General features: G+C 53.6%; 8 protein-coding genes across 8 annotated transcripts, besides 1 other annotated feature; 4 read left to right on the top strand and 4 right to left on the bottom strand.

Annotated features, from left to right (window-relative positions):
- The first annotated feature begins 740 nt into the window (after nucleotides 1-740).
- On the top strand, nucleotides 741-2,901 carry BO97DRAFT_467918 (uncharacterized protein). The gene is made up of 2 exons (XM_025699694.1): nucleotides 741-813; nucleotides 862-2,901. Exons 1-2 carry the CDS (start codon nucleotides 760-762, stop codon nucleotides 2,758-2,760), a joined length of 1,953 nt encoding a protein of 650 aa, XP_025555800.1. The 5' UTR covers nucleotides 741-759; the 3' UTR covers nucleotides 2,761-2,901.
- A 504-nt stretch (nucleotides 2,902-3,405) lies between these two features.
- cbhC (putative cellobiohydrolase) lies at nucleotides 3,406-5,366 on the bottom strand (the record flags this gene model as incomplete). Its single annotated transcript, XM_025699164.1, has 7 exons — nucleotides 5,142-5,366; nucleotides 4,777-5,083; nucleotides 4,467-4,720; nucleotides 4,259-4,396; nucleotides 3,832-4,089; nucleotides 3,524-3,765; nucleotides 3,406-3,450 (listed from the first exon to the last, which is right to left on the bottom strand). The coding sequence occupies exons 1-7, from the start codon at nucleotides 5,284-5,286 to the stop codon at nucleotides 3,406-3,408; spliced, it is 1,389 nt and encodes a 462-aa protein (XP_025555799.1). The 5' UTR covers nucleotides 5,287-5,366.
- Nucleotides 5,367-6,956: 1,590 nt separating this feature from the next.
- Nucleotides 6,957-7,259: a sequence feature (Protein overlapping with rRNA (BO97DRAFT_456369, RAL16644.1) was converted to a misc_feature.).
- Nucleotides 7,260-7,650: 391 nt separating this feature from the next.
- Nucleotides 7,651-10,155, bottom strand: BO97DRAFT_456365 (uncharacterized protein; the record flags this gene model as incomplete). Its single annotated transcript, XM_025699162.1, has 7 exons — nucleotides 7,651-8,371; nucleotides 8,433-8,778; nucleotides 8,830-9,075; nucleotides 9,131-9,173; nucleotides 9,233-9,603; nucleotides 9,664-9,772; nucleotides 10,090-10,155. The coding sequence occupies 7 exons, from the start codon at nucleotides 10,153-10,155 to the stop codon at nucleotides 7,651-7,653; spliced, it is 1,902 nt and encodes a 633-aa protein (XP_025555797.1).
- Nucleotides 10,156-12,935: 2,780 nt separating this feature from the next.
- BO97DRAFT_140124 (glutathione S-transferase family protein) lies at nucleotides 12,936-13,754 on the top strand. The gene has a single exon (XM_025690092.1). The coding sequence runs from the start codon at nucleotides 12,981-12,983 to the stop codon at nucleotides 13,680-13,682; it is 702 nt and encodes a 233-aa protein (XP_025555796.1). The 5' UTR covers nucleotides 12,936-12,980; the 3' UTR covers nucleotides 13,683-13,754.
- Nucleotides 13,755-14,092: 338 nt separating this feature from the next.
- BO97DRAFT_336120 (ketoacyl-synt-domain-containing protein) lies at nucleotides 14,093-20,456 on the bottom strand (the record flags this gene model as incomplete). Its single annotated transcript, XM_025691451.1, has 8 exons — nucleotides 14,093-14,330; nucleotides 14,562-15,400; nucleotides 15,459-16,019; nucleotides 16,083-16,289; nucleotides 16,354-16,458; nucleotides 16,906-19,426; nucleotides 19,778-20,101; nucleotides 20,173-20,456. 8 exons carry the CDS (start codon nucleotides 20,454-20,456, stop codon nucleotides 14,093-14,095), a joined length of 5,079 nt encoding a protein of 1,692 aa, XP_025555795.1.
- Nucleotides 20,457-20,626: 170 nt separating this feature from the next.
- Nucleotides 20,627-21,786, top strand: BO97DRAFT_402998 (putative short chain dehydrogenase). Its single transcript, XM_025694640.1, has one exon. It carries the CDS (start codon nucleotides 20,766-20,768, stop codon nucleotides 21,609-21,611), a length of 846 nt encoding a protein of 281 aa, XP_025555794.1. The 5' UTR covers nucleotides 20,627-20,765; the 3' UTR covers nucleotides 21,612-21,786.
- Nucleotides 21,787-21,856: 70 nt separating this feature from the next.
- Nucleotides 21,857-23,851, bottom strand: BO97DRAFT_140006 (uncharacterized protein). Its single transcript, XM_025690091.1, has 7 exons — nucleotides 23,659-23,851; nucleotides 23,376-23,591; nucleotides 22,934-23,318; nucleotides 22,741-22,858; nucleotides 22,601-22,668; nucleotides 22,514-22,544; nucleotides 21,857-22,353 (listed from the first exon to the last, which is right to left on the bottom strand). The coding sequence occupies exons 2-7, from the start codon at nucleotides 23,535-23,537 to the stop codon at nucleotides 21,978-21,980; spliced, it is 1,140 nt and encodes a 379-aa protein (XP_025555793.1). The 5' UTR covers nucleotides 23,538-23,591; nucleotides 23,659-23,851; the 3' UTR covers nucleotides 21,857-21,977.
- Nucleotides 23,654-25,527, top strand: BO97DRAFT_467915 (FAD-binding oxidoreductase). Its single transcript, XM_025699693.1, has 4 exons — nucleotides 23,654-24,085; nucleotides 24,136-24,346; nucleotides 24,399-25,158; nucleotides 25,224-25,527. The coding sequence occupies exons 1-4, from the start codon at nucleotides 23,903-23,905 to the stop codon at nucleotides 25,459-25,461; spliced, it is 1,392 nt and encodes a 463-aa protein (XP_025555792.1). The 5' UTR covers nucleotides 23,654-23,902; the 3' UTR covers nucleotides 25,462-25,527.
- The last annotated feature ends 27 nt before the right edge of the window (nucleotides 25,528-25,554 follow it).

The raw sequence follows: 25,554 nt of genomic DNA, 5'->3' as shown, positions 1-25,554 counted from the left end.
ACTAGATTTTTATAATAAATTCTTTTATAATTATATTAATATAAAAATTATAATTATAAGAAATTATATTAATTAATAAAGTTATATATTTATTTATAATTAATATTTATTATAGTAGCAGTACTGTACTTTTAAATTAAGATTTTAACTATAAAATAAATATATATAAATTTAGAAGAAATTTTTTACTTATTTATAAAAAAAATTTATTATTTTAATAATTTCTTCTCTACAGAAATTAATTTATATAAATTAATATATATATTAGCTTAAGATTTAACTCTGTTTAAATATCTATAAAAAGTTATTTTTAAAATTATAAAAATTCTTGTTATTTTATATACAGAGAGAATTTCTTACTTTTTAAAAGTCTTAATTACTAAAATAAGTCTACCCTCTTATTCTGCCATGTTTTTTAGTGATACAGGTATTTTTAGTGGTTTTATTAATGGTTTAATAGTTTTAAGTTAATGAGGGTGACTGTTTTGGTAGTGGGCGCGCCGCCTGCTTACACGCGCCACTCGCTTACCGATTACATTAAATGGATTTCTGAGTAATCTGTTGAGTAATTGTTTTGTATTGAACAGTACAGTATCTTACAAATACATTCGCAAGCTCCACCTACCCAGTGGAGTCACTAGGGAACTCAACTAGTGAGCCAAGCGTCTTGGCTTTACAAAGTATTTCTCCTATTTTAGTCTTCTCTTCGCCCTATGCGATGCTCTCTGGCCCTTCGCTGTCTCGCCACCAACCATCGCAATGCTGACCGTAGATTGTCTTCCTGCGGAGGTTCAGAAACGGATTGCCTTCTTTGTATGTGACAGGACTGTTGAGCAAGCAAAGACTCATAACAATCTGCAGGTTCGTGACCACTCGTCGCGCGATCTATTCGCTTTAAGTCGAACAAACAAAGCCTGGCATGAGCTCGCGGCTGCCGAGCTGTATCAAACCCTTCGAATCAAATTCTTCGACTTGAAAACACTCCAGCAGGATGTCTCTGAGCTTCGAACGGATGGTCTTGGTCGACACTATCTGCGTTATGCCCGGACCCTGGATCTAGTCTGCCTCGAAGAGCCGTACCTGGAGACCAAGACAGCCAAACGTCTCTGGGAACAGAAGAATTGGGCCAATGAGTTCATTATCTTCAAGACACCTACCTCTTTAGACAGCTTCCTTCAGGACTCTTTGTCAGAGTGCGATTACTCAAGCATCGCCTACTACCACGAGAACGATTGGGAGCCGATCATCGCCCTTGTCGGGCGGTTACAACACCTGCGCCTACTCAACTACGCTATCAGAAACATGTTTCCCGCTTCTCTCCATCAAGCACTACAACAAGTTCATCCTACATGTCAATTAGATGTCTGGAGTACCCAGTCTCCTTCTCTTGATCTCCCTGGCTTAGGCCGCGCCCATAATTGCGTACTTCCGGAGTTTAAGCAGCCACTCGACCTCGACTTTGTGTCGTCACCAACGCTGCACACTTTAAGCGTAGCCTACACAGTGGGCAAGCAACTGCAGGATTTAGCCGGATTGACGCATGTTGACGAGCCTTTCTCGTTCGTTCTCACGGCACCCAACCTGAAACATCTGATCATCAGCGTTACCCTCGAGGGGATTGATAGAACGGCCGACAAAGTGAAAGAGGAGTGGAAGCGACTATATCCCAGCGCGAAGTCTTCTCCAGACACTGCAGTTCTCGAATCTCTGACCTTCAGCTGTTTTGAACCTAGCAAACCGCTGGAGCATGTGCTTTTGAATATCTCCACCCTGCTGGATTTGTCCAGACTCCGCTCCCTCGACATAGGCGCATATGCGGAGCCCGCGATGCTAACTGAAGCTGCGTCCAAAATGGTCAGGCTGGAACGTCTGTACATTCACATGGTTCCGTGGTACAAGCAGCGCGCATCTCGGTGGCTTAGCGACTCGGATAGCGCCACATGGGACATCGAAGAGATGATCTCCGTTGTACAGGCATTCAGACCGCTTCGGTTCTTGTGCATGCGAGGATTGCGGAGCTTCACGTCCCTAGACCGGATCGTCGCCCACCATCCCACCCTACAAGGACTGAGTCTAGAAGTCAGACAAAGACAGATCGAGAGGTCCCAAAACGGACAGAAGTACCCCATCACCAACGGCGACCACATCCGGTCGCTAGCTGCGTCCTGTCCCCGACTGGAGGAACTGAGCCTGACGCTGCAGCGCACCCAGGGCAACGCCCACGAATGCGACATCTACCGAGCGCTTGGTCAGCTGCCGTGCCTCCGCACTCTCATCCTCGAACTCGATTTTGATTCCCGGCCTACGCCAGACTTCGACGCGAAACCCAGCCCCGCATGCATCCGAGAGACGCTCATCAACGCTGCCATAGATGAGACGCTGGTTACCGGTATTTTTGAACTTATCTGCTCGCATCAGTCGACTCGGAGGCTCAAGCATCTCCGCATCAAACCCGGCTACAACCTCTTCGAGGGCGGGTTTGCCGATGTTCTTGCTCAGGTCAGTCGGTCGTTCCTGGCCACGCGGTTGGATTTCTATCTCACTGCGAACCCCCCGGTCGAGGTCCGAGAAATCGGAAGAGTGGTGGGGCAATTATTGCGCGAGGAGGAAATTGCGCAAAGTGGGCCGCTGTATATTCCGAAGAATATAAAGGACATTTTGGAGGAGCTGTGGCCGCTTGACTCGGAGAGGAACCGCAGTAAGAAATGGAAGGAGTTTCCGCTGCTGGTCAAAAGTTTCCCATTGGAGGCTGATGTCTAATTTGGGGGTTTGTAAGGTCTCTCGGTGGCTTCAGCTGCCTTTGTCCTTTAAACTGCTTCTGAGCTGGAAACTCAAGGATGGTCTTCTGAACAACATGCTATATTCTTTTTTAATGATACTCCGCCAACTATAGCTAGGCAGTTTGAATAATATTGTTCCCGCAGTATATATTGCCCGCGGGCTAGTTAGGGGAAATTTGACAGCTGTCCCAGTGCCATATCACCAGACCCGGAGAAGCTCTGCTTCTGCCGGGTTGGCTTATGGTTAACCGCTTAGTCCTTTTGTGGCCAGGATTGGCAGCTCGTACGGTGTCGTCGTTGTTCACGTGGTAGAAGACATTCTCCACTGTACTGCCCCAGTACAGCTGACCACGGTCCGGAAGTAGAAGGCCCCGACTGTGTTGTGATTCAAGATAATTACTAATCTAGCCAATAGTGATGGTTTGGCGACGAAGTAATTAGTGGAATTGCAAAAACTAATAGCATTGACTCTGCGACAGTTTACAGCGAACGACCGCCGTCCTCGGGTCGAAGCATATTCATGCTCAAGACCGCATGGCTCACCATCCCTAATTCGTGTCAACATATCACTGTTTGCTGCACCGAGTATTCTCTTTACCCACTCCTCTCCTCTCTCTCTCTTGCTCTAGAACGCCGGATTGGCGTTCTTGAGGAGCTGCACGAAGTAGGTCTAAAAGCAAGTCCCCATCAATCCATGAGTCAATCATACACTCCTAGCCAACAAGCTTCATAGGGCAACATACCTGGAACCAAGTACCTGCTTCGGGGGCCGGCTGCAAGGCATCGCTATACCCGCAGTGGGCGTCGTATCGCGTCGCCGAGCTGTCGGAGGTGCCGTCGCTCTCGCCGCCGGGCTTCACCCAGACGAAGGCGTCGACGAGCGCATCGCCGGTGTTGGTGGTCGGACGCACGCCGAAGCCGGTGTTGATGACGTTGCACCAGTCGCCCCATGCCTGTTGGCCCGTGGGCTGCTTGCCGTTGCGGCCTGGAGTTTTTGATTCATGTTAGTCAGGGGGAACTTGTGGGTTTGCGGGTGGGGGGAGACGCATACCGGTATCGACGATGAAGTGGGCGTTGAAGCCCTGCGCCTGTAGAAGCGGGGAAATCGCATGGATATACTGCTGCTCGTCACAGACGCTGTTTCCCTGTGTGTAGGAGGGACAGGAGGAGATTGTCCAGGCGTTGTAGTTGGCGACGTTGGTGGCAAGGCCGCGCACCGCAGCCGGGGAACTGGCGTTCTTGTAGACGCTTGCGTACAGGTTGGCCGCGGGTTGCTGGTTCGCGGGCCAGCCGAGCCAGCCGGCGTGTCCTTCAAGTTCTTTTGTCAGATTTTGTAGATGGTGATCAATGGGGTTGGGAATCTTCAGCTGCGCTGGGTGCATAGTAGGACAGTTTGCTGGGAAGTTGAAAGGAAAGGAGGGTCTGGGGGTTCTCCCCCAGGATACTTCAATAGTAGATATGATGGATGCGCAGCTTACCGGCGTCAAGATACATAGCCACGTTTGGCAGGTTAAGCTGAGTCAGCGCATAATTTGTACATTCGAGGTAGGCGCTTTGAGCGTTGGCACATTTGGCCACGTTGAGGTTCGTCACCAGGTTAGCGAGACTGTCGGGCTCTGTTGGGGAGGTGACAGTTAGAGTCCAGGTGTAGTGAAGGGGATCCAAATGCAAAAGTCAGACACCCACCAATCACTAGAATAGTATGGACATCCGAATATTCCAGGAGAACCTTGCGGATGGAATCAATGTAGGCCTTGTAGTTTGCAACACCATTGTCCGCGATCGAGTACTCGCCGTTGCTGGCAAGGGCGGCGCAGTCGCGGTCAGGGAGGTCGTATACCACAAACTGGCCGGCGATGGGGGGGTTGGCTCCGGCAGCATTCTGGGATTTGATGTCGGCCAAGTAAGTGGCCATGGTAGGCACTTTGGCAGCAACATCCCTGGCCATTGTCAACACGAAGCTATTATGGTTTTTATTGTGAAGGGGGACGCATACAACCACACGAAAGAAGGCACCTTGGCTGCAGCGGTTGCCGCCGCCTGGAGCGATGAAAGAGTACCGGTCAGAGATGGGATGGCCAGAGACGCCACTTCCGACGAGTAGTATGGGTTCACGTAAAGCTGAAACCCGCTGAACGGGTTGCCGCTCGCGCTGGCCGCAGTAGTCGTCGAGGCTGTGCCGCTCGAGGTTTTAGTGGTAGTAGTAGCAGTAGTCGTCTTCGTCACTGCACCAGTGGTAGTTGTTGTTGTCTTCAAGGTAGTGGCAGACCCCGTGGCTGCCGCTGGCGTACACTGAGCATAGACTAAGGGCAATGATTAGTCGGACTGTCGAACAGCAGAATCCAGAGAAGAAAGCCCTACATTCATTCACAGTTGAACATGTTGCCCCAGCCACACAGCTGGTGACACCGGAGTAGCCCTGACCACCACATTGTCCCCACAGGGTTTGCTGAGCCTGGATTGTGAATGGCAGAAACGCCACTGCAAGAGACAAGGTAGAGCGCATTTTGACAAGAGAGTATTCAACGGGGGAAAGATAGACGTGGGTCTGAGTTGGACTGCTCTAACGCTGTCTCCCGGTGGTCGGAAGGACGAGCAGGGTTTTATACTGGCATTCACACTGGCCCACGGATACACTGCCGCGTTGTCCTCGGACGCAGCGCCGTCTTCCGTGTCGGTTCCAATTCTGGGACAAGAAGATGGGATAGATCTTTCGTTTTAGGGCATACACGTCGCTGGAGCTGGCCGCAGTGGCAAGGAATGCTTACTACAAAAAGCCCTACTCCGTTCTGTATTGGGATAAGGGCCCCGGCAACATCACAATTGCCGGCGCACTTACTCCAACGTTGCAAAAATTAGCCAAGAAGCCAAGAAAAGTAAGCAGGCCATCGGCCGGTGGCGCTCGATACAATCCCAAATCGGCGCGGAGAGCACACAGAAGAATCACGGGTTCCTGAAGAAAGCTGCTGCAACCCCCCAGATTTCGGCAGTTGAAAGGGATGAAATACGCAGGGTCTGTCGGGATTAGCCTGACGGCCTGACGGCCCGCTCAGCCTGCATGGTCACTACCTGGTGAATTGCCAAGCCAATGCAGGAACCGGCTTTGGTCCTATTTAGCCGAAATTGCCTGGTTGAATAGTCCGGGTCAAGTACAGGAGAAGAGGCCATAGCTCCGTGCGGGACATCATGCGGTGGCTCACGTGGGCATGCTCAACTAGTAGGACTTAATGATAGTATACCTATCATATCAGTATTGCGTGTGGTCTGATATCTTTTGCCTGCTCATTCCTTGAGTAGTGGTGGAGTTGTGTTCTGCGCCACAGTGCAGGTAATGCTCTAAACATATTGTGAGCTTCATCTTCGAACAATAAAACTTCAGTATATACTTCATTAGCCTGGGCATCTATGAATATCTCAAGCCAGTTTATCAAATTCCAATATCCCAGATAGCCGAACAATAAGACAGACGGTATAAAAAAATGGAAAGGTTATTAGAGCAAATGTTCACACGTTTTTCCGTCTAGAAGTAAAACAAAACTATGCCCGAGAGGTGACAGCTGATCAATCCTTGTGCACTATTTGGATCAGATTTTTGACTATGGTGAAAATCTATTAACTTCTTCAGGTGGTAGCCAAGCTGGGGGTACTAGTGAAGATAGAGGTAACCCTTTTGAAGAAACGTAGCTTAATCGACTGACTACTGGAGAAAAAGCGTCATAGTGTTATCGATTATCTCACTTATATGTTGCTACAGTCTTTCGCCTATTTTTCTAGCCGCGAAATGCACCCTAGGCCTACCTTAGCTACGCGCTTCGCAAACTATTAATCTTCCTCTTTGGCTTTGTCTGCGTATCAAGAGCCAAGTTGTCAATCAAAATACGATCGATGGATAATCTGAGTACTCGTTCTACTTTTTGTCGGTCTGAAAGCTTATGAAACGGCTGGTAAGCCTCTGCATGCCAAAAATAGGCTGATCTTCGATTGGCCTCTGCTATGTTCCCATATCACATCTCCGTCATTCCCCTGGACTCCCCAGATCTGCCTCGTACAACAAGTTTTCAGAGGCTCCCATTTGGGAGCCCGCGCCGATTCCGCACAGCCCCACCAGAGGTAGTGAGGATCCAAGTCCTGAGCATCAGCCAGTGCTCTGACGCTGGTAAGTCCTATAATGAGAAGTCAGTGTGCCTTAAAGGTAAAGGTCCTGAAAAGTTTGACGGGGCAAGTATCATGATAGGGTGGGCTACGGCCGAAAGCCATGGCGGCCATGGCGGCCATTCGGCGCGACGGTTGTAACTTAGAGAGGCGAAAGGAGTGAAGGTCAGCAACTAATAAGAGACAACTGACAAAAGCAAAAACATACAACAGAAGGGATTCGCTGGTGGTCACCCACCCAACTACTAACCTCCCGGCGTGTGGCTTAAGTACGGCTGAGCGGACGGGAAGCCCTGTTTTCCACACCCTGTGGTCGTATGTGCTTGTATGAGTCTTAGTCTAAATAATATAGCGCATGTATTGATCGCTCCATTCTTCGGTATGTACCCCTGCTTGGGGAATCAGGTATATTAATGTAGGCATAGTTCTATCTCTTGAAAGAGGCCCCTTATAGTCAAGTCAGTCTAAGGCCCACACCTGGCGTCTTCATGTTGTCAGTTAGTGTCACATAATGCAAAACCAATCACGCACTATACTTCACTAACAATAGAGATAATATAGATAAGCGGTTAGAAATCTGCATCTAATCTAGAGTGTACTAAGGAAGTCGAAGAAGGCCACCCTAATTCCCGAGTGATACCCACGCTAAGCCATCAGTCATCTGGGCGCAGGAAGCTCAAAGGCAACATTGTTCGCACCGCTAGAGCTCCCCAGCCAATCAATCCAAAAGCTCGTCGCGCCACCCCCAGCCCAGTGTAAACGTCGCGCCCGGCCCGAATGCACACAGCGAGGCCGCGAATGGCGCCCCAACTCTCCCCAAGGACACTGGCGCCCCAGCCTGTTGCAGCTCGTGGAAGCGCAGCGCAAGCCATACAAACCCGCCCCTCATTGAAATCAACTCCCCATACCGCAGGAACCACGCGACGGCGCCGCTGAGCGAGTTCTCGGAATTATGCCAGCCAGGTAGAAAGATACGATGGAAGGGGAGATCAGGTAAAGCAGTGATCCGGGTATACATGAAGGCAAGACCTGATACTAGGGCAAAAGTCCCGTAGGCCCAGCGGAGGTACCGCCGTTCTGAGTGCTGAGACTTCCGTCTTGGAAGCTGGTCTTCTGGGTAAGAGCATGGCCGGTTGAGCACGCGCTTGCTGAGCAGGAGGGCAGCTTGGAGGAGCGACGTGGTCAATGGGAAGAGCTGCCACAGGACGTTGTACCACTGGCGTGACTGGAGCGCCGGGTCAAAGAAGTTGGCGTAGGTGACGGTGTGATAGCCAACCAGGGTGGCGAGAAGCAGGGAGCCAGTAAAGTCGCATGGGATCCTACCGTTCTTGCCCGCGAGCAGGGTGAACAGTGGGGTGCGGAGGTACTCCTGCGCAAGGTAGAGAGGGGCGACTTGCCAGATGCCGAGCAGTTGGAGGATGCTACCGGCTGCGAGGGGGCTGTTTCCTTGTTTCAGATAAGCATGTGAGTAAGTGAAGGAGAGGGAGTGGGATAGCTCACAGGAGGATTTCAGACCACGAGTGCACGTTGCGGTAGCTCTCGAGTAACCAGATCCCGTAGATCGGGCCCAGATCCGTCATGAATGACAGCATTTGGAGACGTGAACGCATATCAGTCCCGGTTATGGAAGGGAGAAAGCAAGTGATCAGCGGTCGCATCAGCCTGTCAAGAAGGCGGCTGTGGTAGAGGGGGGTGGTCAGATCAAACACCTCACCATTCCCTGTCACCCAGGTCCCCCTGTCTACAGTTGCAACCAGCTGGGGTGTCAGCTTTGCGAGCAACGATCCCAGCGAGATTTTACTGACGGCGAAGAGTCCCAGTAGTGGCAACGCCCAAAGTGCGCGATCTCAAATTGTGACCACTGGCAAGCTTCGCCAATCCGTAAATGGCATCGTACACGTGGTCGATTTGAGGGGCGGCGGTAGATAATCGATTTTAGCAGCCCTAACGATTATGTCTGAGGTGGTTTTGGCTAAGGATTCCTCGGAGTATGGTAATAAGTAGCGGGCAAAGATTCTTTCTTTGAGGGTGTCCAGTGCCTCTAACCGAGTCAGGTTGTGCGCTGCTTGGGAGATGCCTTGCATGCGAGGATGTCGCTTTTTTTGCCAGGATTGCAAGCAGTCGCCCAGCTCTCTCGTGGAGACTTTTGGTCTGGAAGAGGCCTGAAGCAGATGAGCTATTGGCAAGGGAAGCTGCACTTTCTATTGCGCTGTTGTCACCCCGACCTAAATTAGAGGTCATCTGTCCAGGATGTGAGCCTATCGAACTATAGTCTTTTTCTCATTGAAGGACATTCATACCTTATGTGCGGAGTCTCCGATGCAAACCCAGCGGTCTATAGTCCAGTGGGTATAAGAAGCCTCTTCTAATGGCAAAAGAGTCCGAGTGATTGCTCTTTTGTATACCTCCGCGAAAGACACGCTGCCATTGATGGGCTTGTGCAGGTATGGGCCAACATATTGGCCAATCGTGGTCTGATCGAAGCGCGGAAACTGAGAGGCAGAGTATTTCATGCCCAGCTTTTTAAAGAAGAACCAGTATGCTCGGTCCTCCTTCCCTATAATTGTCAGGAACGACCATTTCTGGCCGAAAGTTCGGTGCCTGGTTCCGGGAATCAGCCCTGGAGTTGCCGCCGAGATGCCAAAAACGTAGCTGTATTCAGATGTCATCTCTCTTGAGGATTAACATCAGCGTGTGTGATAATGAAACTGCCTTGAGGAAGACGACCTACTTGCTCTCTCCTCCGAAGCCTGTTTTCTCAGTCCCCGAGAGTCCGTGTACTCCCACATCTGCCGTCGGACTGTACTTCGTACCCCATCAGCCCCCACCACAACATCACCCTATGCTGTTATCAGCGACTGTGAGAAGCAATCGAAGCGAGGGTCAAGCCTGCGATGGATCCGCCCACAATCACTACGCGAAAGGTGCGCTTGGGGAGGGAGTATATATCCAGCAGGATGGTTCTACATACTAGTGACAACTGAACGGAGTTCATCCCAACGCAAATTATGCTCAATGGTAATTATAAGCCCCTGAGAGAAGCGAAAACCGCCCTTGTTTCATTTACAGAGGTGTATACTCATTAACCTAGTGTCTATAACAGTAATTGACATGTCTGTCTCTCTCTCTCCCGCTGGAACTAAACGGGATCCACGACCATTTGAATAGAACAAGCAAAACGCGTAGGCCGAGAGATCCGAGAAATCCGGGGAACCCGAAGCATGAATCCGAGAAATCCGGGCCTCCCAATCCCTCAACTCGCCGCTCTTCCGACGAATAGTCTCACAGTACAAAATATCCCCAAGTATCGGATTAATCTACGTGGTAATGGAGCTTCCAGCCAGGGCAGTGCTCCTAACACCACGGCCGGATCGGAAACGACGGGACCAGAAGCCCCGAATGCTTTTATCGTGTACCTCGTGTCGAGAGAGAAAGTAAGGTCGCATATCTGCATATCCAATTGTCATCATCTGTACTATGAGCATTCCCAGTGATTGGACCATCCTTGTAGGCTCCGATGCGACCACGTACGCCCTTGCCTGAACTGTCAGAAACGAGACAATGACACTGGTTGTCACTACGTCCGAGCGCGTGCTGCCGACGAAACTCGACAACCTTTCTCATCGCGCAGCAAGCCCACACGGCCTCTCCCTAACCCGGACAAGAATCCGCGCACGTTTTCTAAGGCGCGATGCTTGCCCTCCGAGTCAAGGGGGGTTCGATTTGTTCACCCAAGCCACTGGCAAGCTTTGATGGATGACGCCGTTAGTGATTCCTAGTGTTGTTCTGTCTGCTGGCTGTGTGCAGACAGCTCGGTAGGCAAGACAGTTGAAAATAAATCATAGCAGGATCGGAAATAGGCCTAGTGAACCTGCCGTGCATTTACTGTCAGGGCTCTCTCGGTATGTGGACATCGACGGTATGGTAGCCTTGTTGCCCTCGCGACAAGTCGCGGATAAACTGGTCTCCCTCTGTCTGGAATCGTCAGAGCCAGCTTTGAGTATATGACGAAAACATAGTTCCCAAGCGCAATACCTTGCCTGACTGTGCTGTTCGCGGTATTCATTCACGTCCCTACATCTCAGTCCCGAGTAAGTCATGCGCTTAATTCTGGATATTGCGGAAATTGCATCCGACCCTCACATTATCACCAGTTCTGGCAATCTCCCTCGACAGTTAATCCCGCCTGGCTGGCCCTCTTACATGGAGTCTTGGCCTGCGGCGCCTGGATCGAGCACACTGTGAACCCCCTTGAAGCCTACTCCGAGCTGCCCAAGTCTTTCCATTTCCTCCGGGAAAAATGCGCAGTCGCGCTCTCAAAGTCCAATCTCACCGTCCCCGGTTGCTTGAAGGTTGAGGCAGCAATAGTGTGTCTAGGGGTAGACTACCTGCAGAGCAATGACTCGAAGACGGGGGTTTCTGTCCTCCTCGGACTTGCTTGGCGACTGGCGGTCATGATGGGATATCATCAGAGTGCCCTTCTATGCCATCCTCCATTGACTGCCTTTGAGGCTGAGATGCGATGCAGGACGTGGCTGATGTTGTCGGTCACCGACAATATAGTGGCATCACAAACCGGTCTCTCTCGAGTCGTTTACCAGGGCCTCGCGAACTCGGCTCGGCCGCGCAGTCTCCTAGACGCAGATATCGACCCAGCCATATCAATCCTACCTTCGTCTCGACTAACTAGCAAAACTACTAGCAATGTTGTGTACATGCTAGCACTTGACGACCCTTACCCAGACGCGAATGAGATCGCACATCTGGCTACAAAGGGCACGGTCTCTGCAGATTGCACTGTTCGTCTGGGCCAGCGGCTGGATGTGCTGTGAGACGGCCCTCCGGATTCGCTGCGAATTCCGCTACCAAATGGTTCATCATCCCAGCGTGCTAACCTGATCATGCAGCGGGCTCTGGAGATGGTTTACCAGCGCTCGCGCTGTACGCTGTATCGCTAGTACTTGACTTAGTCGGAAGCAATTCTCGAATTTGAAGCTTTTCGAGGGGCCTGCGTGGACGCGGCGCGCTGCGTCCTCGAGCAACAGTGCCTCCTTCCAAGAAGCCCTGCATGGTCCACGCAGCAGGAAGGGCGCGGCTCAGGGTCTCGTGTTCTGTACCAGATGGTCTCACCGCAGCCAAGGTGATCTGCCTCGAGGTGAGCCACCACAAGCCTAACTCCCCGCAGCCCGTGGTGGGCTACGCGCCAGCAGAGCTCATCCGGGTTCTCAATCGGACCTACACACGCCTTAAGCAGACCCTCGCGCCAACAGTAGAGATAACTAAGGCATCGGAGATCCTGGCAATGATGCTCGGTCACATGGCTCATGCGGTAGTGAGCTCACCTCCGACTGAAGAATCCAGCGCCAGTGGTGAATTGCCCCGGGACTTCCAGTTCCCAGATTGCACGCTAACTTGGTCAGTGCTCGACGATTTGATGGGCAGCGATACGCCTTTCGGGGTATTTGACTGGGTAAGACTTCATACAACTTGCCAGCTTCTTGATTGCTGGGTTTGGCCTCCAAGCTTATGTTAACTTGATGATTAGGCTTACTGGGATCGGAAAATGCGGCAGCTCAATTCGCCGCTCCCGGACAGCATGTGGTGATGAACAAAGAGTCTGGAATTCTTCTGTCCAGGCAGATGCAGAATCTGTATATTATCGTAGAGCAGGCCAAGTTTACTGGCCGTCATTGTTTTTGTTGCCGACATATCCGCATCAATCTCCAGCCAATATAACTATAATTCAGTCAGTGGCAGCCAGCACTTTCTTTCTGTCAATATGCAACCGCAGCACGGCTGTTGAAATATGGCTATTAGTGGATGGGCGTGCGTAATAATGGGTGGATACATGTATTAGTAAATAGCCTGACTGCGGGTCTGCCTCTATCCACTTATCTTCACTTGTTCTTTCATCCGTCTTCCGGTCCACCGGATGTTCGGGTGCGTTAATGTTAACATATATTGCACTCTAGAATGATTTCTTTCATTTACTCTCATCCTGACAGTCTCTCTCTTTCTATAAGACAAATACAAGCAAATACAACAAAAATGTCCGACCCCACCATCACCATCCACCACCTGCACCTTTCCCAATCCGAGCGCGTCCTCTGGCTGTGCGAAGAACTCAACCTCCCGTACAATCTCAAATGCTACCACCGCGACCCCGTGACCTCACAAGCCCCAGCTGCGTATCGCGCCCTCCACCCAGCCGGTACGAGTCCCGTCCTCCAAGACGGCTCCGCCACCCTCGCCGAATCCAACGCCATCTTCGAATACGTCCTCACCAAATACGACACGCGCGGTACTCTGGCTCTCGCGCCCACTCACCCCAAATACCCGGATTATGTTTTCTGGCTGCACCATGCCAACGGCAGTATCATGCCTGCGCTTATTCACTTGCTTTTTGCGCAGACGGGTGCCTCGAGTCGTTCTGGTTCCGACAGTCCCTCTTCCGGGGACCAAGTCACCACCCTCCTGAAGGAACGGCTCAGCCGCAGCTGGGCCTTGCTTGAGGCCCAGCTGGCGAAGTACCCGTATGTTGCGGGCGAGACGCTCACAGCGGCGGATTGCATGCTGGTGTTTGCGCTCACGACGTTTCGGTTGTTTCTGCCGTTTAGTTTGGTGGAGTATCCGAATGTGGTGGCGTATTTGGGTAGGGTTGCTTCCCGGCCGGCATACTTGGCGGCTATGGAGAAGGGGGATCCTGGGTTGAAGAGGCCTCTAGGAGCGATGGTTGGGCACGATTCCTAGGCTACTTACCGTATGTGTGGCTTTAACCTTTGTATCTCTAGGGTTAGATGTCGGCCTCGAGTTGTAATGTAGTACGAATATAGACTAAACGCTACCTCATAAGCGTTTTTATGTTTCTCCATCTTTAAAGATATTTCCCTCAAAAGACCAGTAACAAGATAGATCAGTCTAACTAGCCCATTAAGCACGAGCAAGTGACCCCTGGGCGAACATGAGCGTATACCAGTATAGCCGACTTTATTCTCGTGGCCAGCGGGCGCCACAGCACATCAACGGGTGGTAATATTGGAACACAGGCGGAGGACCCAGGGATAATACACCAACAATTCCGCATTGGTACCAGGGATCTCTCTCTCAACACCCCCTTTCACTCCCACCTGCACCCAATATCCTAGTTCTAATATGACGACTCACCAGCTCCGCCATGGACCCTTCCTGTAACGCAAATACGCAAGTAAGCACAGGCGGCGGATTGAAGCCGGGAGCATTAAATCCAAGAAAGCACTTACCATCATCGAAAAATGATCCGCATCAACTGCGTACGCCAGTATATCCGTCTCGGCGGGGAAAAGATCCGCCCACGGGCGCGTAGATAGATCGGTCCGGCGTTCGGTCAGAAACGCTACGCCGTCATCCTGCTCCCACGTGCTGTCTTTGCTGTAGGGTAGGGGTACGGGCTTCTTGGCCCAGATTATAGTGACCTTAGGAAGTGGGGAGATAACCCGGGGGAGAAGCGGTTGAGCGTGGTAGTCGTGCAGCAGGTGGATTGTGGCACGGAAATGGCCGTGAAGCCAGGCTGGCGGTGGGGAGGCGAGGGGGCTGGGGTCGCTACCCTCCTTGTCGTGGGACGTGCGCAGGAATGTGCTTGTATGCTTGGACAATCGGTTTAAGAACCACTCGGGCAGCTCGGAAAGTCCGTGCTGGGGCGGCGGAGAGTCGAGGAGGAAGAGGTGGGCGATGGGCTCACCGGCGTCGAGGAGGGTTTGCGCGGCCCGGTAGGCCAGGATGCCCCCGGCGGACCAGCCCCCGAGAGAGTACGGACCATGTGGCTGTCGCCGACGAATCTCGTGGAGATAGCTGGCTATCAGCGCATCCAGGGTGCAGCTTGTCAGCATCTTGTCAGGGTTCGTGCGATATGGGCAGACAAGGCCGACGGTGGTGACGGATGGGTCGATGCACGGCAGACGGGCGTAGGAGTGGGCGGATCCTGAGCCATCGGGGAAGAGAAAGAGGTACTTGTGAGGTGTCGAGCAGGTCGGATCGACTGAATGCAGCACGATCGAGGTACACGGCTGCGCAAGCTCGGTGGAGTCTGTCATCGTGAAGGGCGTGGCATTCTCGCTGCCGTCGTGGGTGAAATATTGCTCGACCGCTTCCTGCAGCTCGCCCACTGTCTGGTAATGATCGAAGATGGTCCCACGGGGACCCAGGTCGAATCCGATCTCGTCCCGCAAATGCGCGGTAATCAACAGCGATAAGAGGGAATCGATCCCGATTGACATGAATGTTGTGCTGTTATTCAGCGTTGCTCGACTGATGCCACTCTCCTCTGATATTATATCCAGAACTTTCGTGTGCCGGTCTCCCGGAGAGTCCAAGAGTAAATCCAGTTCTTGTTTGTCTGTATCAAGGGTGGTTTTGGCAGATAGAGCGGGCTGTTGTGCACGCTGAGCCGACGAGAGAACCTGGTTGAGCAGTCGCTTCGGGACTCCGAGAAGCTGCAACCCCAAATCCATTAGCTTGTTAAGTGCAATAGGCAATGGGAAGGCTCCTTACAATCAGCCCGTCTATCCTGCAGACCAGGCGATCTTCATAGAGAAGATATAGTGTGCCTTCCCAGGAGGACTTCTCTTTCTTCCTCAGCTTCACGGTCCCACGATAAGTCCGATCCGGTAATAGCTCGGTAAAAATCTGCAAGGATCTCCAGCCATGGTTCACATAGACCTCGCTCTCCAGATCAGAATAAATATTGACATTCATCGCGAAGCCAGCCAGCTGGGTAAACGCGTCCAGGAGGGGTGGGTAGATGTGGAATGATGAGGAATCCGTGCTTTGCGCCAGCGGGCAGTACACCTGACCCGTGGCAGCCATCATCTCACTGTCCAGAATCACATTGTCTAACCCCTGGTACTCTGAATCGAACACCGCAACAGGGCCGACCATGCGATAGACCATCATTTTGTTAAAGCGATAACAAGACTGAGTCTGAGTCGACGCTCGATCACCAAGGGTCGACTGAGTATGAAAGGCCTCGGCTTTCCAGGACGCCGCCCAGTACGGAGCCACGGGCGAGACGAAGACAAGAGTACAGGTAGCATGGATGATTACTTCCTCTCCCTGAAGTGCTCATTATCAGTCAAAATGCAGTCATCGGAGTCCCAGAGGCGAAGATAAACTCACATGGTCGGTCACGAAGCCGCAGTGCGCTTGACGCTGGGCAACATCCACATCCACCGTCGTCCGAAGGGTGTGAGGGTTGACTGAGTGCGGGACTAGAGCTTTGTCGATGCTCATGTCTGCGACCTCAATCTGTAGGCGTTCACTGTCCTGGTAATGGACGTCACGGATATAAGCGCCCAAAGTGAGAGCGATATCACAGTATATTGCCTACCACCAGAGCAGATTAGAATGCATCCCGAAAGCGACAAGACTCAGCCGGGCTGACACCTACCGGCGTGCATACAGGGATTCCATTGACCACATGTCCTGTAATAATCGACCTCAAACGGGGGTTACTGAGATCGGTTTCGCAGGTCATAGAAAGTATGTTATCCGCCTTCAACGAGACGGTGACGCGATGCACCAGCGCAGTTTCAGGCAGACACGCTGGAGACGGGCAGTTATTTCGAGAGGCAGCATCAGACCAGGCATGTTGGGGCACGCAGGGATCACCTTTCCGAAGCGACCAATCATGGACATACTGGATCCAGTACGGCTTCAAGTCCCAGCTGTAGGCTGGAAGCGGAAGGACAACGAGGTGGGATTCGAAACCACGGTGGTACTGCGTCCACTGGATGTCCAGGCCCATCATGTAGCATGTTGAAACAACCTCCGCCAACCCCGTCCAATCGTTCGCATGTCTTCGCAGTGTCGCCATGACTTTCATGTCGCCGTCGGGCATCTTCGACACGGCCCGCGAGATATTGTCGTGGTGTCCGACCTCTATCAGGAGCGCATCCGACTCTATGATCCCCGTCTCTAACCCTGCCCGCAGCGCACTCACCATATCCACCCGCCTACGCGTGTGATTTGCCAGATACCCCGGGTCGATGATTCCCGGCTGCGTGACTACCCGTCCTGTGAGCGGACAGAGCAGCGGAATTGCGGGCGGACGGAACGAGACGCCGGCCGCCAACGCCCGAAAGTCGTCAAGGATCCCCTCCATCTGTGCCGAGTGGAAGGCATAGGGCAGAGCCAGGGGCGTGGCGTAGATAGCCTCCGTTGCTAAACGAGTCCGGACCCGAGTAATGGCGTCTTGGGGACCGCTGAGTACTACGTCCTCCGGTCCGTTGATGCACGCAATGGTGACCGTAGTGTCCGCCAGGAGGTGGTTGATGGCGGCGACCGAGCATTTCACAGCTAGCATGGCGTGGGTCACCGGCTCGCATTCACGCTCGATCAATTGACTGCGGCTTCCCACGAGAAAGATCGTGTCGGCCTCGGTGAGCACGCCAGCCGCATTCAGAGCGGCATAGTAACCGAGGCTGTGGCCGGTGACGGCGCGGGGCTGAATTCCCCATGTCTTGAGCAGGGAACTCAAAGCCATTTGCAAGCAGACAATTGCCAGATGAACAGCGGGTAGTGTGTGGGCGTTGATGTCGGTCTCTAGGTCTCGTATCACAGGGAGGAAGCTGCCAAAACCCAACTTGCAGGCCAGTTGATTGTGGCGGATGATGTCGCTGCGGAAGGACGGGACCTGGTCGAAGAGCGCTTTCCCCATCCCCCGGTATTCCGAGGCCTGTCCAGTGAAGAGAAAAATGATACTCGGATGCCTTGCCCGGGTTGACGTCGGTGGTTCAGGTTCAAGAAGCTTGGACAGACCGGCTTTCAATGCATCGATAGTGGAGGCTGGCACTGCGGCACGGTAACTATGGTGCATTCTCCTCGCCGTCGTCGTGTATGAGAGGGATGGCAGTGGCACCTGCTCTTCAAAATCATTGAGGAGACGGAGTAAATTGCGGACGTTGCCTTGTAGGGCTGTAGCCGAGCGCGCGGACAATGTGATAATGTAGGTTCCCCGGGGGTCTTGCCTTGGCGAACTGTCCATGATGGGCCCATCCTCCAGGAGCAGCGCCGTATTTCCCCCGGCAGCACTGAAGTTGTTAACCAAAACTCGACGCAAGCCTCGGGCAGGGCGGTTCCACGGCACGGGTTGTCTCGCGATGCGGATGCCGCGATCAAAGAGATCTGAAGGGAACTCGTGGTTGATGGTGGTCTTGATGCCCGCGTGGGGTGGGATTGTCCCGTGTTCCATCATGAGCAATGCCTTCACGAGGCTACATGCGCCCGCGACAGCCTCTCCATGGCCCACATTCGACTTGACCGCACCAACATACAAAGGCTGTGACGGTGAGCGGCATTGACCAGCTTCTCCCGGCGCCAGAACCGTCGAGACCGCCGCCATCTCGCACGTATCGCCCGCTTGGGTCCCTGTCCCATGCATCTCCACATAGCTGATATCCGCCGGACTGATCCCGTCCAGCACGTGCCGAAAAAGGGCAGCCTGATTCTGGACGTGGGGTTTTGTGATTGACGCTGCTTCAGCTGAATGGTTCGTGGCAATGTTGGCAATCACTCCGCGGATAGGATCTCGGTCCGCAAGGGCATCCTCCAGGCGCTTGATCACCAAGGTGACGACGCCTTCACCGCGACAGTAGCCGTCCGCCGTCTCGTCGAAGGTCTTGCAATTCCCCGTGCGCGAGAGGAAGTGGCCACGATCTAGGCCACTCGTGAAGTCTGGGTTGGTCAACACATTCGTGCCACCGACGAGCATAGTATCCGCCTCACGGGTGCGGAGCATATTACAGGCAATATGCAGCGCAGCAAGACTGGAGGAACAGGCCGTATCGACCGAGAAACCGGGCCCACCCAGCTTGAAGCAGTAGTTCACTCGTCCCGGGATGAAGGCACGATTGCCACCGGGGATGAAGTAGGTATCAATATTCTGCGCACTATTCGTCTCCATCCAGTCGTTGCTAGTCACCCCATAAATCACACCCATTCGGTCGCGTCGAGTAGATGGCGTCCTATCAGCGACAATACCCCCATCCTCCATCGCCTCATAGGCAGTCATCAAAGCCAGTCGCTGGGCGGGATCCATTTGCTCTGCTTCCCGCGGTGAAATGCCGAAAAAGCGAGCATCGAAGAGCTCGGGCCGGTCGAGCCAGCAACCAAAGCCTGTCTGGCTGGTGTTCTTCCGCTGACCCGATGGGTCAACGTGGGTGTGAGGGTCCCATCGCGTGTCGGGGACTACCCTGTGAACATCGAGACCTTGAAGAATTAAATCCCAGAATGCAGATGTATCCTCGGCATTGGGAAACCTTCCCGCCATGCCGACAAGAGCAAAGCGCGGTCCTTGGGCGCTGGCACCGAGAGACATTCCGGACGGAGAGTCGTTGCTATTGCCCAGTAGATCGCTCTGGATGTGCACATCCACGCCCTGCAGGCTGGGTATGATACGCTGCGCCTGGCTGCTGGCGATAGGGATTACCTTAACCGAGGTTATATCGGACATGGCGAGAATACTTTGCAGCTCCTGAGGAACCCTGGCCAACTCCATTGGCTGACAGTATATGCCATGCAGAGCATCTCGCAACACCGTACGTAAATCGGCACCGCTCGATGTTGCCGGACTTTGGACGGTCGTACCAAATAGAGTCGGAATGACTTGCTGTGTTTTGATCTTCACCGATGGAAAAGTCTGCAGGATGTGGTCCACATATTGTTCACTGTACAGATGCGCCGCATGGTACGGGGCGTAGACCGGCAGCCAAGTGGTGCGGATCGCGCTTAGTTCCGGGTGACTTCGCCAGAGAGAGAGGATTTCTGGCGGTCCACTGACCGTGATTCCACCTGGCCAGAGGCTGCTGATGTACGGCCTGGCTGTGTCTGGCAAAGTGTGATCTCGGACAAGCGTCTTGATAACTGCATCGGCGGTCTCTGGCAACAGCCCGGCGCAGCCCAGCGCCCATGTAAGGGGCCTGGTCTTACCCTCGCCAGCGACTGCCCGGGCTATGTTGGCTGCAACTGCCCCGACACGGAACGACAACCGCACAACATCGACTGCTACTGGCAGAAGATTGACCAGAGAGTCAAGGCAGCTGATGGTCGCGGCTGCGAGCGATCCGGTGCATAGCCCGATCAGATATGTTGCCGGATGGTCACGGAGTACGTAGACGCCTTCTGACTGGTGGCAACGACTGGTGAATGTTGGTCAACTCCATTTCAGTTGCAATATTATTTACTGGGCCTCAAAGCCATTGGTACGTACTGTATGAAGGCGGCGAAATGATAGAGGGTTGCTAGAGCATGCTGCAGTGGCACATACCGCTCAGCCTCGTTCGACAGCAGATCCCGCAAGCTGGATGTATGGACAGCGAGATACTCAGGGCAATATGACTGCTGCGAGATCTCCCGGATAATGCCCTCGTATGACTGCGTCAGAAAATGTCTCAAAGTCTGATCGGACTGAGGAGACTGGAGGAGGCACCGTAAGCCGGCAATGTAGTTCTCGGATTGGTCTCCGAAGATGTAAACAAGGGCAGAACGAGTCATTTTCTCAGCCTGTGAGATATCTGTATACTTGGTATGCGTGTGTATACTGTACTGACTATACGCACATGGCTGACAGCAGTGAATCAAGCAAGGACTCCCAAGGACTTTGATTTATAAGACCATAAGCCGTAATGCAAGTGAGACGGGGATATAATTCCTTCCCCTCCATTTCTACCCCTCTAATTCTTTGTCTACCTTCTTTTTCCTTTAACGCTGTTGCTTAGCCTATTCCCATCTCATTTAACTCATCTCATCCTCCTCTTGGACCCTCTCACTTCCCCATACCATCCACACACTTCCTTAATCACCATGACTCCCACCGTGAACACCGTACTCATCATCGGCGCGACCTCGGGCATTGGCGAAGCATTCGCCCGCAAGTTCCATGCGGCCGGCAAGAAAGTGATAGTGACCGGGCGGCGCACCGCGCGTCTGCAGCAGCTAAAAGAGGAGCTAGCAGGCCTGGAGACAGTGGAGTGGGACGTGAGCGATCTGAAGGCTCTGCCGTCGCGCGTGGCCGAGATCCTCAACGCGTATCCCACGCTCGACACTGTCTTCATCAACGCCGGCATCCAGCGCTGCTTCAGCCTGCTGGAGTCTCCTGCCCCCACCGCCCCCGAACCAAACGACCAGAACCTCTTCGTCGATGAGATCCAAGTCAATCTGACGGCACCGATCCTGCTGACACGCGCCTTCCTGCCGCATCTCCTGGCGCGCGCCGCGGCCTCGCAGCCCGCCGCGCTGCTGGTGACCAGCTCTTCGCTCGCCTTCCACCCTCTCCCCTTCTATCCCGTCTACTGCGCGACCAAAGCCGCCGTCCACGCATTCATCGTCAGTCTGCGCGAGCAGCTGGGTTTCGCCCCGGCCAACATCAAGCAGGCGCTTAGCGTCGTCGAGGTCGTCCCGCCCTACACGGACACGGCGCTGGACGCCGCCTCGCGCGCCCACACGGTCGCGATGCAGGGAGGTCCTGAGAAGGCCTTCGCGCCGATGCCGTTGGGTGAGTACATTGAGGCGGCGTGGGCCAAGCTGGAGACGCCCACTGCGGACGGAAAGCTGCCGAAGGAGGTGGGCGTGGGATTCGGGGAGATGGGCGTCAATCAGTGGCGGGAGTCATTCGGAGCAAACCTTGCGGGGATGGGATTTGATGTGTGAATGATCTTTGCTTATTGTGGTTAGCACGTATTGTACGTACTTTTGCCGTAGGCAGACGGGGAGCAGCAATGTGCCCGGATGATAAAGGTCAGCACGCATTCGTTGGGCACGCACCATCCCACTGCATGTCATCCCAAAGTTTATGTCGTAGTATAGTCCCAATGCACCGCAAGTCAGAGATTCTACAATTAGTCTGAATGTCGTTGACTTTGGTGTATGCATGTTTTGCTCTGAGGCAGGAAGGCTAAGCTACTGTACTGCCCTACACTGGCCCACAGTAATCACATCCCCAGCCCCTCTCCGGCATGTGCACTACTGCACACATCTAACCCAGGCACTTTGATACACTCTAACCCCTCACACCATCTACTTCTGAGCCGGAGCAGTCCCGAACCACCGCCCCGTTCGTCCCCGCGCTGTGCCATCCCCTCCATCACCCTTCCGTCGCTCCGTCAGGGGGATCCCTTGCGTCGTCTCCATCGAGTAGTAGTTTGCCTTCTGCTGACTGCCGTGCCGCAGCAGCGTGACGTTGTCGTCGGCGACCGAGGACAACGAGGCCGTCGCCCCACTGGCGCCGGTCGAAGGGTTGCCGGTCGTCGTCTGCGAGGGTTTGCGGGTGCCTAACAAGCTGCTGGCGCTGCCCAGGTGTGACAGCGGCGTCCACAAGATCCGGAACAGCCCGTTAATCAGGGGCCGGAGCATAGGACCGCAGGCGGCGAGGATGAGGGCGCAGCCTTCAACACTGGACAGCGGGGTGGTTACTTACACAGCTTGAAAAAATAGGTAAAAGCAGAGGGGAGAGACGGGGAAATAGGGCAGGGAAAAGCAAACAAGCACGGAAAAAGCGGCAAAGGAAGAATGGCAGGGATTGCGGGTATACAACATGACTGGTTTTGGCTTACCTGTTCCACACTTCAAGCGGCACAGTCGCCCCTAGTGTCATGAGTTAACTATTGGCGAGAATTGACTTCGACCAGGACAAAGCTTACAGGTGGGGTCTTGAGTGTCGTTGATTTGGTGGATGGTGGTCAGCTTGTAGATAGTCACAATCCCGCCTCTAAAGTTGACAGGGTTTCTCCCTTTTAGTTCTTCTCTTCTTGCTGACTGCAGAAAATAAAACAAAACTTACAAAAATCCAAAACTCATCGACCCAGCAATCAAGGCCTTCCGACTGCGTTCCATCTGCAGAATCCGAATTTGCAGAATCGCATAAAGTGCGTAGCCCACGTCCAGAACCACCGAGTATGCTTTGGCGAGGTACCGCTCTCGTCAGATTTGTTTCCGATCGCTTCAGAAGACTTCAAAAGACGGTGGTCACTCACAGCCAGCTAGGTAGCCCAAGTCCACATTGATGGATCGATTCCAGCATTTGCCGTGGACGGAGGTATCCCACTGGGCAGCCGCGGGGGTGCACTGCGCGAACGTGGTGATGGTGACCACTGTGACCAGCACGATCAGAACTAGGGCGGAACTATACAAGACCACAGCGTGTCGAGTGACTCGGCCAAAGAGCCGCACGAGCAGAGCCACCACCGGCAGTTTGGGCACGGCAAAGGTCCAGAGCCCAATCGCCTGCAGAGCCACTAACTCGTGCAGCAGATGGGTCACCTTCTCCGCCGGTTCATGCTCGAGAAGCTCTGGTAAGTGTCGCCCAAAGCCACCGTTAATGGCGATAGACAACAGGATGGATCGTGATAGATGAACACTCTGGTAAACGGAGGCTGTGAGTAGGAAGCGAGGCAGTCACCGGACGAGTAGACGTACGACGGCCAGGACAGTAAGAAGATCATCGACCCCCCAGTCATGCGTGTCTCGAAGGCGATGGGAGAGCAATCGGAGGGCTACCGCAAGCAGAGAGCAGGCCTGCAGAATCCAGTTGAGAGTATTGAGGAAAGGTCCTCGATTGAAATCTCCACCATAAGACATGGTCTGGGATGTGCTGTGTGTGGGAGGTCATGCTGAAGGTAATGAGGGGTGATGCTGCGGGGGGAAGGGTTTAATACTGGGTGGTATGCAGTAAAATGCGGAAGACGATCTTGATACTTACTCACTATTTCGGGGAGTGTGAGAGTGTGAGGGATGCAAGGCCCCTACCAACATAGTTGAGTGCATGTCTTACAGCCTTGTCATCCTGTTTGATCAAACCCCGCCCGTGAATAATGTAAGCTAGACCAGGATCTCACTTTCTCCCCTTCCTTCTCTCTTGCTTCTCCTGCATCTCCTGCATCTCCTGCATTCTCCTGTTCTTCCTTTCACCCCACCAACGTAGCCCAACCTGTCAGTCACCAGTCATGTCTGTTCACGTCTTGTCGCAACTTCCACTTCTGCAGGCGACTGTAGCCTCGGACTGCCAAATACTTCAAGATCCTCAGAGTTCGACATTTCAAGACCATCTCAGACGCTGGACCGATATTGATCGCCAGGTGCCAACAGCCATCATCCTGCCCCGCACCGAAGCAGACTGCCTCAAGACCGTACGTATATCTCCATGCAGACCACCAACGCTATACTGATACCAACTCAGGTTCAATGGGCTTTGCAACACTCCATTCCGCTCGTACCCTCCAGTGGGGGCCACAGTGCCTGGTCTACGATCGGGGAGGGTGGTGTCATTATTGACCTCAGGAACTACACAGATATCACGGTGAACAAGGAAACAAAGACAGCCACCTTAGTCGGTGGTGTGCTGTCCAAGCAGGTCGGTGTCCGCCTCGCCGAAGCAGGACTCTTCACTGGTATATCTCTACATCCATCTCCATCCACCCCGACGGCTAACCAGAACCTCAGCACTGGGCAATGGCAACACGGTCGGCGCGATCCCCTACTTCCTCGGCGGCGGCGCCTCCATCACCACCTCAATCACCGGGTTCGGGTCAGATCAGATCGTCGCGGCGCGAGTTATCACCGCCAAGAACGGCGGCACGCTGGTGGAGGTGACAGAGCAGGACCATCCGGAGCTGCTGTGGGCGCTGCGCGGCGCAGGCCAGTTCTTCGGCCTCGTCACACAGCTCACCGTCCGCGCCCATCCGCTCACCCTCCTCCGCCGGCAGCAGGGGTTGATCTGGGTCGGGACGTTTGTCTTCCCGCTGGAGCGCACGACGGAGGTCGCCCGCGTCATGAAGCTGCTCATGGCGGACGCACGACATGCGACCGCGGGTCTGATGATGATCGTGGCGCCGCCGCCCCAGCGCAACCCCGCGCTCGTTATCTCAGCGCGATACACGGGCGACGAAGACCCGCACGTCCCCTTTGGCCCGCTGTACGACCTCCAGCCGCTGCTGGCGACGGGGAGCGAGGTGCCCGTGCAGAACGCGAGCGACGCGCGCGAGGTGCTGTGCGCCAAGGGTGACTTCAAGCAGTTCGGCGTGGTCGGGCTGCATGATTTCGACGCGGATGCGTTTGTGCGCACGGTGGACATCTGGAAGAAGATGATAGCCGAATGCCCTGACGCGATCAATACGGGCTTCAACTTCCAGTGGGATTCCAGACCCCCCTTCGCGCCCGAGGCAGATTCGGCTATGTGCTTGCATGATATCCGCTATTGGCAGTACGTTTTTCTCCCCCCTTACTTACTCAAAATGACCACTGCTGACTCTTGGCGGCAAATGATAGGAACAACCTGATCTGGCATACAGACAAGGCCAACCGGAACAAAGTGGATGGCTATAATGCCGAGTGCATAGCCATCATGCGGGGACCAGACGAGTCGCGCTTCAGGGACTTCCAGAATGGAACACGCACAGGGCTGATCGAGCGACGCTATCAGGGGACAGCTCGACTGGAGAAATTGCGGAGATTGAAGCGCGAGTGGGATCCGCAAGGGGTGTTTACGACACAGCTCCTCGATTGAGCCTGGCACGTGTAGGAGAGTAGTGAACCTGAATCAATAATCTCACCACTTGTTCTAGCTGTGTGCATCTCATGCCTCTCGGTCTAAAACGTA

Source organism: Aspergillus homomorphus (assembly GCF_003184865.1).
Source record: "Aspergillus homomorphus CBS 101889 unplaced genomic scaffold BO97scaffold_3, whole genome shotgun sequence".
In the NCBI taxonomy this organism is placed as follows: domain Eukaryota; kingdom Fungi; phylum Ascomycota; class Eurotiomycetes; order Eurotiales; family Aspergillaceae; genus Aspergillus; species Aspergillus homomorphus.
The sequence above is the reverse complement of the archived record's forward strand: the minus strand, read 5'-3'. Positions and strand labels throughout refer to the sequence as shown.

Coding starts and splice junctions, on each gene's coding strand:
- BO97DRAFT_467918 (XM_025699694.1), top strand. CDS start 760: ATGCTGACCGTAGATTGTCTTCCTGCGGAGGTTCAGAAACGGATTGCC. Junction 814..861: donor AGAAACGGATTGCCTTCTTT/GTATGTGACAGG, acceptor AACAATCTGCAG/GTTCGTGACCACTCGTCGCG.
- BO97DRAFT_140124 (XM_025690092.1), top strand. CDS start 12,981: ATGTCCGACCCCACCATCACCATCCACCACCTGCACCTTTCCCAATCC.
- BO97DRAFT_467915 (XM_025699693.1), top strand. CDS start 23,903: ATGTCTGTTCACGTCTTGTCGCAACTTCCACTTCTGCAGGCGACTGTA. Junction 24,086..24,135: donor AAGCAGACTGCCTCAAGACC/GTACGTATATCT, acceptor ATACCAACTCAG/GTTCAATGGGCTTTGCAACA. Junction 24,347..24,398: donor CGAAGCAGGACTCTTCACTG/GTATATCTCTAC, acceptor CCAGAACCTCAG/CACTGGGCAATGGCAACACG.
- BO97DRAFT_140006 (XM_025690091.1), bottom strand. CDS start 23,537: ATGTCTTATGGTGGAGATTTCAATCGAGGACCTTTCCTCAATACTCTC. Junction 22,859..22,933: donor CTTGGGCTACCTAGCTGGCT/GTGAGTGACCAC, acceptor ACCTCGCCAAAG/CATACTCGGTGGTTCTGGAC. Junction 22,354..22,513: donor CCGCTTGAAGTGTGGAACAG/GTAAGCCAAAAC, acceptor CCCGCTGTCCAG/TGTTGAAGGCTGCGCCCTCA.
- BO97DRAFT_402998 (XM_025694640.1), top strand. CDS start 20,766: ATGACTCCCACCGTGAACACCGTACTCATCATCGGCGCGACCTCGGGC.